Source organism: Aedes albopictus, chromosome 2, assembly GCF_035046485.1.
Source record: "Aedes albopictus strain Foshan chromosome 2, AalbF5, whole genome shotgun sequence".
Taxonomy (NCBI): domain Eukaryota; kingdom Metazoa; phylum Arthropoda; class Insecta; order Diptera; family Culicidae; genus Aedes; species Aedes albopictus.
In genome coordinates this window covers 191,871,477-191,886,572 of record NC_085137.1, presented here as the reverse complement: position 1 = coordinate 191,886,572, position 15,096 = coordinate 191,871,477, and the positions used below count along the sequence as shown (strand labels likewise).

At 39.7% G+C, this 15,096-nt stretch overlaps 1 protein-coding gene across 5 annotated transcripts in view; it reads left to right on the top strand.

Moving 5' to 3' along the window:
• The first annotated feature begins 2,918 nt into the window (after positions 1-2,918).
• The window catches only part of LOC109408153 (coiled-coil domain-containing protein 170), a 110,047-nt gene continuing 97,869 nt past the window's right edge, over positions 2,919-15,096 (top strand). For 3 of the 5 annotated variants that reach the window (XM_062848106.1, XM_029873577.2, XM_029873576.2), the window contains exons 1-2: positions 3,021-3,488; positions 13,614-13,658. In XM_062848106.1, the coding sequence (XP_062704090.1) occupies positions 3,402-3,488; positions 13,614-13,658 (132 nt within the window). In that variant the 5' untranslated portion in view covers positions 3,021-3,401. The other 2 variants (XM_062848105.1, XM_062848104.1) reach the window with 2 other exon arrangements.

Here is a 15,096-nt window from a genome sequence, read left to right as displayed (position 1 = left end):
CAATTGCTGACGATGTGGGTAAAATAGATTTGTACTATTTTTGTCGGTAAAATAGCTCTGAATGATAACTAATTGATAACAAAACCAGTTATCAATCAGCTGTATTTTTGCATGTTGATAACTAAATGTAATGTTGAACAAAATATTGTATAACACAATTAGTTATCAACTTGAACTTAACTTCTTATCATTTTGGTATTCGAGAAGTAAACCTGAGTTATCATTCTTGTTAACTTCTTCTTCTTCTTCTTCTTCTTCTTTATGGCTCTACGTTCCTACTGGAACTTGGCCGGCCTCTCTTTAACTTAGTGTTCTTTGAGCACTTCCACAGTTTTTAATTGGAGGGCTTTCTTTGCCTGCCATTGCATAAATTTGTACATTGTTAGGTAAGGGCAATGATACACTATGCCCAGGGAGTCGAGAAAATTTTCCCGACCGGAACGGGAATCGAATCGGCCGTCTCCGGATTGGTGATCCATAGCCTCAACCACTAGGCTAACTGGAGACCCCATTTTTGTTATGTTGACTCTTAATTCAACCTAAATAATAACAAACTCAATTATCAAACGAATGATAACCAGGGAACAGAACTTGTTATCATTTTGTTACCCGCCTTTGCTCGGGATTGCTTTGCTGCTATCAAAATTTAAATTGACCAGTTCCAAGAACACATTTAGGACTCGAAATGGAAGTGACAAATACCGAAAACAACCGTGAACTTTCAACTTTAATTAGCTAATAGTCAGTTTTTTTTACACATGCACGAGTTGGTCATGCTGTAAGATGGCCAAATACCCATCGGTGCTGTCCTAACATAGATTTTGAGGATACTTTTGAGTTTTAACAGTTTAAATGAGACAACAGTCGACAAGAATCGAGGGATCCACAGAAATGGTTGTGGCTCTAGCTTACGGGGGGTCCATCAGTCTGAACAACCAAATGCATTTTGTTGCTGAGTTGGCAACTACTTACTGTGGGGGGTTAAATGAAAAATAGTTTGAAAAGAATATTGTGTAAATTACTAGATTTTAATCGGAAGAATCCCTACAATGGCGCAGTCGGTAGGAGTTAGGTGAATGAAGTTGTGATGTGTGGTTGGTGATTGTGGGAGGTAAAAACAGTTCACTACCCAAATAATTTTTAGGGTCTATGTCAATTGGCGAATTAAAATAATTTTTACTTAAATTTGACAGTTCTCCTGAGGAAATAATTATCGAACTGTGAAGTTTAAGTGAAAATTTATTTTAATTCGCCAATTGACACAGACCCTTAAAGTGTAATTAGTGGGGCCAGTCTATGAGCAAGAGTTACTCAATTGGTTGCTTTTCAAGGACCGAACTAAACCAGTGATTATATTGGGCTGGAACATCCAACCAGGAAACTGTAACACTAGTTTACAACATTTTTAAACTCGGTAAGCTGATGATCATTTATGGTGTAGAATCATGCCCTGAGTTCGAAAACGTGAAGGAAAAAAAATACAGTAGAGCGGAAATTTTTTCGACTTTCCATACAAGGTTGATGATTTGAAATCGATTTTTGTTCTATTTTTAAGCAAAGTCGCTCACTTCACAAATCTAATTCTCCGTAATCAATGCTCCGATTGAGTTGAATTTTTTACTGTAACTCGCCTACATATGATATGTCAAATAAACGTTGAGAAAGAATTTTTAGATTGTTTTTTTCTTATTGGAAAAAATACATTTCTTCATATATTTTTGGAAATTTTGCTAAAATTTAAGGAGATCGTCCCAAAAACTCCCCAATATCTTGAATATCATCAATCTGACGCAAAACCGGCATCCAGATGAACGAATGGTATTGTATTCAGCTTTTAATTCATGGAAAAAGATTTGAAATTGGTTGAACAAAACGCAAAATATTTAAATTTTAGTAATTTCCATATTTTAAAAAATTGTAAAACTCGATATTGAGCTAAAACTCAAAAACTGCTCTACTTAAAATTTTTTGAAGCGCGGTTACGAAATCAACACTAAATTGTGCTTCAAAAATTTTGGTCGTTGACAGAAGTTCACGACTTTCATTTTATTTTGTAAACTTGTGTAATCGATATTCCATGAAACCCGGAACCACTGCACACAGTTTGGGAGCCATCCATGAAGTACGTCACACTTGGATAAGGAGAGGGGGTGGTGTGTAATGAAAGTGTGTACAGGTACTCTTTGATATAACGTACAAAAAAGTTTACTCTTTGTACTTTATGTCGAAGTGTACGTTATATCGAAGCAGAGAAAAATTTAATATTTTTTATGCTAGTATTGATGTATTCGACATGAAATTAATCCAAAATAATGATTTCGGTGAAATTCACAAAACCAATAATGAAAAACTTGAATTTTGACGAAAAAGTCCTTTCGTTTTTGTGCTTCGATATAACGTACATTTTGCTTCGATATAACGTACATTTTGCTTCGATATAACGTACACTCAATTTTTCCCCAAATTGCGCAAATTCTGGGTAGCAAGACTAATGCTGCAACAAAACATTGATTTGAGTGATATCGTAGTTTATCTAAGAGTTATTGGTGGGAAAAATAAAATTTTTCAATGTTGTACGTTATATCGAAGCAAAATGTACGTTATATCGAATTCGCTATATCGAGGGTACGCTATATCGAGGGTACGTTATATCGAAGAATACCTGTATATTGTATCAAAGTGTGTACATTGTATCAAACGTAGGAAAAAATCGTATGAAGAGAGTAGAGAGCTTGAAAATTCTCAATTTTATCGTGACGTACTAAATGGATGCTCCCTTACCTTCAACCACGAAGAAATGAAAACTTGAAAGGAAAAAAAAAAACAGCAAAATTATGAAACCCATGCAAAATATTCCCCTAGAAACACCCCCTGCTAAAATAAACAATTCCAAGGTGGCGCCCCGGGTTGCGCTAGGAGCCCCAAAACGACAGCAATTATGTTCGACCATATTGGAGGAAGTTTTCCTTCCAGCAGCAGCAGCAACAACAACATATCCTGCTCTCACCCATCAGGTAGGTTCATATATCCATCGGACGAAGTTTGAAACTAGCGAGCGGGGCACTTTAATGAATTAACTCCTGATTGTTGATTGTTGGTTGTTTCACGGTGGACGAAAGTTCCTCAAGCGAGGAATTCTGAAAGGGTTCGTATGGAAAGTTGTCTTTGAAAGTTAGTAGCGGTTTTGTCGTCCTTGAAGTGTAACAACGTGAACGTGCGGTGCTGATTATCTAAGAGAATCATGCGGAAGTCAATCGATCCATCAGTATTAGTTTGAACCTTGTGTAAATGTTCTAATTTAGTGGCGACTAGTGTTTGTTATTATTATGGACAGTGCTAAAACTACATACACATAAAGGTTTGAAATTTTGCAAAAGTATTCGATATCAGCAGTTACAGAAATGTCAAAACGGAAAACAGGAGATGAAGAGTCCGGAAATAGTGATAAGGATTGGGAGATTTTCGACATTCTCGTTGGCACGGATGAGGTAACAACCCATATATTTTACAGGCTGCAAGCAAATATACTTTAGTTACAATGTTGAACTGTTGTGCCTTTCTCAGTCTAAGAGCATTGAAACGGCTATTTTGGCATAGTTACAATACAATAACTAGCAGCCATTTTAGACGAACCGTCAAACTCCATGCTGAGGATATCTGAGCTCCATTCCTGTTTTGATCAGAATCTTTTTGTAATAAACATTTTCATATGCCATATGATTGCAAAAATGGCCAACTGACAAGTGGCAAGAAGTGCTCTACTACAACACTAAGTTGAGAGGCTTACAGGTTCTGTTCCAGTTGGGACAAATATTCGTTTTTGCTTTATTTGTACACTTGTATCCCTTGTAGACCAATGTACCAATAAATAACAATCACTTCCATATTGAACGGCCCACAATCCCCAAAATCAATGCTTCAATTGAGGCTGTTCCGGCATTACTACCGACGGGGACCCAGTTTTCATTGTCTATTCACGACCAAAGACTGCACGCTGTTTCAGTTTTGCATGTGGAAATTTGTTTATTCTGCCGCTTCGTAAATGGCGAAACCCTACAGGAAGAATGAAAATGGTATGCATGTGTTGGAAAAATTCCGATATCGTGAATCAAACATTACCGCAGTTTTGCACGGATACCGTGGAGAACTCCTCACGCTACGACGCGATGGAGCTTAGGTGGTAGGAAAGGATCCAGGTTTTGATGGTTCACCCGTTGTTGTAAGGCTTGCAATTTTAGTTTTCGGCGGATACGGACTAGTGTAGATGTAACGCGAACGGAGAAAGGATTACGGCGATGGATGTGCATAGATTTGAATTGAGCTAGGCTAACAATGAAAGTGAATGTTTTCGAAGCATAACATGGATTTTACGGATTACCAGTGAAAATTTTATACAAAAGGAAAAGGAATACCATCAGCAACCCAAGGTGAACTAATGGAATCATTTAAACTACCGTCGATTGAGGTGACAATGGGTCTGGGGGTGAGATTAGGTCAAAACGGAGAAACATAAATTTTGAAATATCTCATCAACTATCGTTATACTATATCAAATATATTGAAAACTTTATATTATTTCAAAGAGGAGATATTTTTACACGTCATGGTGCAGAATAAGATTTTAGAAATAATCGTTTTTGATTAAATTTGTGGCTAAACTTATATGATGAAACTACTAGTAAATCACTCTGAAAAAAAAAAATACTCCTTCGTAATGTTTTACATAAGTACCTTACCATAAATATTCCTGTGAGTGGTTAGGTACAGGTATTATCTGGTTGATGCAGGCATCAGGTATCAGAAGGCCGGCTCCAGAGGCACGTTATCCTCCATTTGGGACATTTGTGCCATCGCCAAAATAACAGCCTATTTCATCATCTACCTGAGGGAAAAGGAAGGTAAATGGATATGGATGAGGATAGGGACAGGTAGGGAAACAGAAAAAAATACCCTGGAAAAGGGTACTAACGCACAAGCGTACCACAATGGGTTCAAACAGCGCCCTGAAAAGGGCACTGTATGAACGCATAAAGCGAAAGAGAGCTTATAGCTCTTTACCACAGCGGGTTAAGGTCAATAGAATATCCTGAAGATTCAGGTTTCTGAAGTCAGTTTCACTTACTAAGTGTTTACCGAATACTCGGAACGCAGTTGCGCAAAAACTGGACAGTTACATATCAAATGATACGAAGTTCCATAATCGGATTCACAGTTATCACATGCAAATTAATCAGCTTGCTGAATATTCGCTATGTGATAGCTGAGTCGGCAGTGGCCGGTCAATGCTTTGACCAGAATGCTGCAATTTTGTTTTGACAGATTTGTAAGATACTTCGTCAATTCATTTCCAGCGATGGAAGAATGACACATACAAGGTGAACAGCGTTTGCTGAATTCAGCTCTTCGATTTGAGTTCGACAAGCGATAACTATCTTCGACCTGGAGTTGGCCGAAGCAAGTGCTTTAATAGCAGCCTGGCTATCTGAACAGAAGTATATTACTTTGCCCATTACGTGCTGCTGAAGTGCTGATTGCACTCCGCACATAAGAGCAAAGATTTCGGCCTGAAAAACGGTGCAGAGTCTACCAAGTGAGTAAGAATGATACAGCCTTAGCTCACGAGAATAAACACCAGCACCTGCTCGACCTTCGAGAAGGGAGCCATCAGTGTAACATACGATGCCGTCTGAAATACTTCTCTCCAGATAACCAGATGTCCACTCTTCCCGGGAAGGGAATTTTGTGGAAAATGTCCTATATGGAAAATTACAAGCAATTGTAAGATCACTTGGAGCAAGGACAACTTTGTCCCAATTCACCAAAAGTGGAAACAACGAGGTGTGTGTTGAACTGCGGTTCACTGGAGTTTCCTCTAGTAAACCGAGTACCCATAGACGAAAGTGCAAGAAAGTGTTTCTTGTTTGAGATGAATGTTTGATTCTGAGCTCAACATGAGGTGTCCAGGAAAGCTTGGAATCAAGAATGTCTCCAACGTACTTTACCTGTTCAGTCACATTGATTTCAGAATCAAAGAGACGTAAAGGTCGAACGCCATTACGGTTTCGCTTTTCCGTGAAAAGAACAATAGATGTTTTATTCGGATTAACCGAAAGGACATATTAACGACACCAACCCTCAACTACCTGAAGAGCGTTTTGCATCAGGTCGAAAAGGGTGCTGATGCACATACCGACTAACAATGTTAGGTAGTCGTCGGCAAAACCATAAGTAGGAAAACCGCTATTATTGAGTTGCCTCAATAGCGTATCTGCTACGAGATTCCATAAAAGTGGTGATAAGACTCCCCCTTGGGGGCATCCACAAACACTCAATTTCCTAATCGCCACTTGACGCAATGTCGAGAAGAGATGTCGGTTTTTGAGCATTTGGTGAATCCAATTGGAAATCATTGGAGATATACCATGACCCCGTGCGGCTTCCAATATGGCATCGAAAGGCACGTTGTCAAAGACACCCTCGATATCTAAGAAAACACCCAAGCAGGATTGCTTTTGAGCGAATGCCTTCTCGATATCGTAAACAACTTTGTGTAAAAGAGTCACAGTGGACTTTTCAGATTGGTAAGCATGTTGGTTCACATGAAGAGGCACATTGGCCAGATGAACATCACGGATGTGATGATCGACTATGCGTTCTAAGCATTTCAGAAGAAAAGAGGTCAAACTGATAGGTCTGAAGCTCTTTGCTTCTTCATACGACGCGCGACCCACTTTCGGAATAAACTTCACAGTAATAATCCGCCAGGATTTGGGAATATAACCTGTAGCAAAACTGCAAACAAGTAGTTGTTTCAAAACATGTTTGAAATGATCAAATCCCTTCTGAAGCAAAATAGGATAAATTCCATCTGCCCCAGGAGATTTGAAAGGAGCAAAGCTATTAAGTGCCCATTCAATCGATTCTAAAGTTATGATACTCCGAGCCGAAGCTATAGAATCATAACTACAAGAAAAGACATCAGGTTCATCCGAAGATGTAATATCCACACATCCGGGAAAGTGTGCACTGAATAAACATTCCAAAACTTCCTCATCAGAGGAAGTAAAATCACCATTTGGCAAACGAAGTTCGTTCACTTGAAAATCCTTAGATTTTGCAACGATTTTGTTCAATCGACTGGCTTCACTCAGACTGGAAAGTGGAAACATTTGTACAAAGCTTTTTCCAGCCGAATCGTTCAGCAGACCGAAGAGCTTTCTGGTAGGCCTTGCGAGCCGACCTGAAAGCCTCCGATCCAGCCGAACGTCGTCTGTTCCAACTCTTTCTACATTGTTTCCTGAGCTTCGCCAGATCGGAGTTCCACCAAGGGGTTCCGCTTGTGGTCTTCACAGACCGCAGAGGGCAGGCTTCTTCAAAAGCTTCCATGATGAAGGCCGTTGTAGTATCAACGGCATCATCTAAATCACTTGGAGTGTCAATTGATGGTGAGTATCCATGAAATTTGGCTGCAACCAAATCGGTAAAGAGATCCCAGTTGGTTTACCGGGGATTCCTGAAACGCAAAGTTTGCGAAGTAACATTCACATGTTCAAACAAGATGTAGCGATGGTCAGATAAAGATTCTTCATCTGACACATGCCAGTTGGTCAGCTAATTCTGCTAACTAATTCTGCTAGAGCAAAGCGTTATGTCTAACACTTCCTCTCTACCAGATACCATGAAGGTTGGGCGGTTGCCTATGTTAAGTAATCCAAGATCTGTACTACTTAAGTATTCCATCAAACTGGAGCCTCTCAAATTGATGTCTGAGCTGCCCCAGATTATATGGTGAGCATTAGCATCACTACCAACAATTAGCGGAAGGCCTTTTGAAGTGCAATGACTTGCTTGAAAGCATCCGTAGGGGATGGTTCATCATGCGGTAAATAAACCGAACAATAAACGTATTTTCTGTTGAGGTTTCCAACAGATACATCGATTGTGATAGCACATACATCTCTGGTAGTTAGTTCAGAGATGAGTGTAGCAACGATTACGTTATTGACAAGCACACATGCTCGAGGCATGACACGTGAGTTTGCCATTTCTTTTTTACTGAAAGTAGCACAAGGTTTCCTAGATAGAAATTCACCTTACGAAAGTAAGGTTCTTGGACTAACGCCACTTGGGCTGTACCATTTTGCATAAGTCTACAAAGATTGATCGTTGCTGTTCTTTTGTGCTGAAGATTGATCTCAGCTATCCTAACCGTAGCCACTGCCCAAACTAGGCAAGATTAAACTCTTAACAATCACAGCACTAAAAAGAACAGCAACAATAAAGCCAGATCGGTATCGATTTGAGTGCGCCAAAGGCGAGGATGCACAGAATACACTGTGTAAAACGCATAATGCGAAACCATATAGGTGAAAATTTAAACTAATTAATAACATATTCATAATCCCGCCCTTATTCAGCCTCAAGTATGAGATTGAAGAAGGGCAGCTGATTGACTCGGAGAAACACAAGGTCCACATCGCTATTGCTCCGGTTAGCGCAGTAAGGGCAAATACTCTGGAGGGTGCCCTGGTACTCCACAGGCTCCGTTTGCGATAAGGTTTTTATAAGACCCCCCTAACCATTCATTCCTAGGCGCGGTAAGCGTAAAGCCGCATAACACCATGAATTAGGGGTCACCTGATTAGTGGATTCCTACCACTGGAACAGGCGGTCCGTAGTGCTATTCTTAGCCAGTTGAACTAAGCGCTACCGACAGTACACAGCTATCTAGGCTGATCGGGAAAAGAAGTTAATATTGGTGATCAACTTCATACGGGCCCGAAAAGCCAGTCGCCATTGCCACCTTGCTTTCATAAAAGAGCCTATTAATACAAAAAGATTAGATGCGGCATTTCTGAGAGTAGTATACATGCGAAAATGTTACTATAAAAGCCGATCTTAAACCATTCAGCATTTTTTCTGCTTTTGTGATGGCCAAACAGCAAGCAGATAAATTTTGACAGCTGATGCATTATTTACATTGGAAATATTTTAAGCGTAAGCTAATTTCTTACTTTGTTGTAATTAGGTACATGTATTGTAAATTATTACATGGAATCGTACTTACATCGCGGCTTTGTAAATCAGCTACCAATTCACCTGGCATCACTAAATAACACCGCATCGCGGATTCATCAATAATTGCATCAGGTAAGTTTCTGTGAAAAGCTTCCATTCACGACGACTTGCTGCTCACGTTTTTGGACATCGGATTTTCTCGTTTCTAAGATTTACAATCTGGTGGTGATTTCGTCCCGCGGTGCGATGCTAACGTCTATCGAATTCTTGCAGTTCACGGAATCATTCTAGCTTCTGAAAACTAATGGTGCTCCTCTCAGTAAAAAAAAAACAAACAGTGAAAAAAGTGGTCGCCATATTGATGAGCGACGGCCGCTTCGATGGTTGATTTTTTGGTTTGGTAGCGGCATTTATCCAAACTAAACACTTTTATAGGCTATTTTGTTATGGTTTTCATAAAACTGAAATCGACAGCTTTTATCGAACGGTTTTATAAAGGTATACAATACCGTATCAAATATAGTGTTAAAATCAATGTAGGTAAGCTTCTATTATTTCACGACAAACGGTTTTGAAAATAGCTTGAAGGCGATGTTTTAAAAGTAATTGTTGTGCATTCTTAAATGCAACAATTAAGCAAAGCAGCATGATAATTGTTACAATAAAACCTCTATAAATATACATGAAAGCTGAAAGGTTGTCATATTGTTACTTGGGTTGTTTTGTTTTCTAAGAAAACAAAACAAAAACTGTATCAAAATTGATACTTTATTGCCCCTCAATGGCAATTGAGTAATGAGACATGCACTACACTAAGGATACGGGTAATGTCACAATAGATCTAAAAACTGGTCGCAGTGACAAACCCGAATGGAAAAAAAATGTAGTCCTTACTTCTTCGTTTGCGTCGGAAGGGGTCCTAGTCCTCCACTACCTGAGCTTCCTCTCAGGTGTCTGTTGAGAAGACCCAGGAAATAGTGGTCAGAGTCAATGCTAGGTGCAAGTAATGGTTCGTCTGGCGTTTTCGTTTATCGGATGGTGGGCCCTGAACTTTCCAGTGACCGCTATATTTTCACTTATGGCTTACCTGTATGTTAAAGTCTGCTATGATAATCTTGGCATTGTTGCTTAGGTAGGGATCGTACTACGTCGAACTGGGCCTAGGATGCGTGATTTTCATCATTAGTGTTCCACAATGATTCAGTACGTTAATCAAGTTGGGGGTCGTCCATAAATGACGTAGCTTTTTAGGGGGGAGGGGGGTGTTTGTGATTTTGTGACGAAGTGTGACGATAGGGGGGTAGGGGTTTATGATATGCTACGTAGCTTTCTACTAAGCCTATTGAAAAAAGTATTTCGTATTTAATAAAATTTTTACTTGCATTAAGTATCGTTATCCAGTAAATCGAAAAAAAATATATTGCATGAATTATTTTTTGTTTCATTCACATCAATGTAAATAACCAATAATGAAGATTAAAGGCAGTCTCATTTAAAAGGACTTGCAGCTATCGGACGCAACAACTGTATCTGAGAAAATGGTTTTGAAATCCTGCGTAACGAATCATGTATTGTGTTTGCAGACAAAAATCAATTTTGCTCAAATGTTTCTCATGACCAATAGTTTGTTGCTTGCTATAGAGCACTGCACGCCGCTAAGGTTGCAAAGGAAAAATTTTCTAAGTTTTTGGAATTATGGCATTATTTCAGGAGCTCTTTTCTACAGGACTTCCTCGAAGAATTCCTCCAGCAATTTCTTAAGGAGCTCCTCTAGCAGCTTTGTAAAGAATTTCTCATGGTGTTCTTTATAGGTTTCCTCAACAGGAGAAGGATAACATTTCCACAGTAATTCATACTGGGAATCCCAGAAAAAAAAAGACTTCTGTAAACAATCCAAAAGGATCTGGAGGAATCTCAGAAGGGTCTTCCAGAAGAATTTCAGAAGAAACTCCTGGAGGAATTTGGAAAGGAAATCATAGAGAAATTTCAAAAGAAACTCCGTGAGGAGTTCCTTGAGCAGTTCTAGATGGAACATTCGGAAAAAATCTTGAATAAACTCCTGGAAGTGTCTAAGAAAGAGATATTTTTAGATTCTCAGAAGGAACTCCTGGTTCCACGGAAGAAATTTTTGAGAGAATCCCGGAAGGAATCTCTGAAAGAATCTCGAATGTAACTTTTGGGGAATCCCGAAAGACATAACTCCTGGTGAAATATAAGAAAGAAAATCCTGGAGGAATTCCAGAAGGAACAATGGGAGGAATCCGTAAAGGGATTCCTCGCGGAATTCTAAGGGAATGGAAAGATGCCTGAAAAAGTTCCTGGAGAAGTACCGGTAATACAAATCCTGGATAAATCCTAGAAGGAAGTCCATGAGAAATTTCAGAAGTATCCAAAAAGGAATTCCTGAAGAAATCCGGAAAAGAACCCCTGGAAGAATCCCAGAAGGAATTCTTGGGAGGGCTTTTAAAGACCGGTGGGGTTTCCTGCCGAGATCTCGGAATGAATATTTAAGTGAATTACTGAAGAATATCAAGAAGGAATTCCTGGAGGAATCCCGAAAGGAACTTCTTTGGGAAACACAGAAAGAAGTTCATATGGAATTTAAAAAAAAAATCCGGTTAAAATCCCTGAAGAGCTGTCCGAAGGAACTACTGGTGGAAGAAAGGAGAAGAAAACCTTGAAAGAGCTCTTGAAGGAAACCATGGATAAAATTTTAGAAAAACATTAGAAAACAAACTGCTGGAGAAATCTCAGAAGGAACGTTTGGGAGGAATCTTAGAAGGAACTCCGGAAGGAATATAATAAGGAGGAATTTTTAAATATGGAATCCCAAGAATATATCCCCATATCCCAGAAGGAAATCCTGGAGGAACTAAAAAGGGAGAAATTCTCAAAACGGGATTCCCAAAAAAAAACTCCTAGAGTGATTCCAAAATGAACTGCTGTAAGAGTTTTAGAAGAAAAGTCGTGGTGAATTTTATTCAAATGATACCAATTTGATATTTTGAAGAGATTTATTAGTGAGCAAACTAATATCTTCGGAAGAGCTAATATGGTATTTAACTATATTGGGAACATCAATTTCCTGTTCTGCGACATCAAGCAGAACGATGGGTGGTTTATTGAGACATTAGCTTTGGTGATAATCTCCACTGGTTGCACCTATGGTCTTGATGTCGGCGATCTGATCCTAGCAGTCGGCAATGTTATTTTTATATTGTTGTTTTTTTTTCATAATATTCTAAGAAATGAAATCAGAGCTAAATTTGAGTTTTTTTTTTGTTTATTTTTGACATGATTTTTTTTTAGGGGAGGGGGGTGTTCAAGAAGCTACGTCATTTATAGAGGGGGTATCTGAATATGTGACGAAATGCTACGAGGGGGGAGGGGGGTATTAAAAATCGCTTAAAAAAAGCTACGTCATTTATGGACGACCCCTTGAAGAAATGACCCTTGATCGCTCATTCATTCATTCATGCCACTCTCCGAGGCGAACCAGCATAGGGCTGAAATCCTCGTAAATAAAGCTAATAATAATAATAATTCATGCCATTCCCAGCCAAACTTTTACTACATTCATAGTGCAATTTAATCGATTGTGTCAAATGGCGGAATAAGGATATGCATTCAGCTTAAAAAGATTTCCAGTTCAACTTTACCCAACTATAACGACTAGCTTGGGTTTGTATTCAACGCGTCAGTTACAGTTTGGCAAAAAAAAAAACGGAATGAAGAGGGATCGCCAAAATGTTCAGTAAAAACTTATTCACAATGGTTCTTATAAATAGCTACTGCTCCAAACATTCTCGAAACACTCCAAACACGCACATTGCGAATAGAATCCTCATGGTGCGGATACAAAACTGCACACCGAAACGAGGTGGCTCACGTCCAGATAGTAATGTAGAAGGGTAGAAGGTTACGAACTTTGGATTTCTTCCATTCTGCAAGACGCGCTCACCTGGCGCACCAGCTCTGCTGCAAACTTTCAGCCAGCCAAGCAAAAGTTTCCTCAAGGAAAACTGTGCTTCATTTCGAGCATGGTATCGGTGCCCTTGTAGCCGGTACCACCACGATGATGGTGTGCAATTCTTGTGGATCCTTGCAGCAACCTGTGCTGTATTTCAACGTTTTATTGAGCACAAGCAGCGTAGCTTCGCCACGCCGTAACTGCCTTAACCGAATATAGGTTAACAATCACGGTGTGGCACGTTTAGCCGTCCAAAGGTGGGAATGGGTTACAGTACACCGCAATGTTTGCCAGGATGGAAGTTGTTGTGCAGTTGTGCCTTGCTGTACTTGCCGGTGGCATTGATTCCCCATGGTGATTGCGAGGTGTGCCTGTTTTGGCATTAAGCATTAGATTTCACGAGCCAGTGCCAGTGGTGCTTTCACTGTTCTGTTTAGTCGCTGGATTGGTGCTACCGTTGTTGTATGATAGGTAGGAAATAGTGAACATTTGATACCAGGTTGTGTTCTCAAATTGAAAATGGGGTCAGCCGTTTGGATTGGGACCGGATCAGTTTTGCATATATGAATTGATAACTAGAACACGGTTTGTTTGAGTCATTCAAATATCTGTTCTCTGTTTGCAGATAATGCCAAAGCATCATCACTCCCCAGTGCATCATCACCATCACGTAAGTATTAGCATGAAACCGGGGTTTGGAATTAGCAATTTAGTTGCCTATTTAATTGGGCAATATCTTTATGAGTAGGTTCATAGAGATGTTTCACAGCTGGGTGTTGAATTTCCCAAGTACCACTTGAAAATTAAACGGAAATCGTCATTGTTTCTAACATGTTAGTCTAGCGGCTACCGCTTCTGATTCATATGCAGAAGTTCCTGGGTTCAGTCCATAGCCCATATCTTTCCGCACATTTTGTATTTTTCTATATACTTCATCTCTCGCTTCTCTACGCACACAGCAAAACAAATCTTTTAATAGCACATCATTTAAGGACAAACGTCTTAAAATCCCGCTTCAACATTGCATCAAAACTTCAGATGCACAAATCTCAAGAGGCAAGCTTCAAACAACATTGCATTTTATTATTCTGTTCTTGCTCACTTGTAATTTGCTTAAAATAAAAAGCTCAGGTGCGATGGTTTTGTTTACGCAGAGATTTGTGCCCTCGAAATCGTGAGTAGGTGCCAAAGTCGGCCATTGTGGCGGCCATTTTGAGATTCTAACAAGTCTGTCCTTAAGCTGCACATCAGTCGCGTCATCCATGTTCCGCGGTGCAAGAACTTCTACCGACTGTCTATCGTCTCTAAATGCTTCTGCATACAGCCCCCAGTAAATGTGCTTCGTGATGTCGTAGATGAAGATTGATTTCGTTTTCCTTCGGAAGAAACTTCGATCGGTACATGATCACTACCAAGATGGAGATGCTACTCATGTAACTTCGTAGAGCGATAAAGACGAGCAGATGTTACACGATTCAGGAATCGGTGCTTGTAGCGTTTTTGGTGTTGACAAGTTGTGATAATGAGGACGACCGTTGCTACATAAAACACATATTAACGACGTTTTTGCCCGCACCGTTCACGTGTGCCTCCCCACATGTTGAACAGTGAGGTTTATTCCAGCAGTAGGGGTAGGGCAGGGCTGTTAAAGTTGACATAACTCTTTTGTGACTAGTGTGTTATGTTTCTGTTCGGATGAGCCACTGCGACCAGTATTTAGATCTTTTGTGGCAATACCCGTATCCTTAGTATTTAGTGCATGTCGTACTACTCCATTGTCATTGAGAGGCAATGGAGCATCGATTTCTTTACAGATCTTGTTTTGTTACCTCAAAGGTTCGAGAAATCGAATGTGATGAAAAAGTACCGTTTTCACAGGGAAATAAATACGGGCGAAAGTGCGCCCTTATTCACACATAATCGATTTTATTTCTGAGAAAAACAAAACGGTAGAACTGATATTTGTCTATGCATCGGAACTCTGGCTTCATCCGTGTCTTGCTTCTAGTTTAGTCCCAGGACAACATTGAAAAACCCGGGGCTTTAGGCTAGTTGCAAAACGCTGTCAAATTAGAGAATGTGTTCGGTAATAAGAATTCACGTGAGAC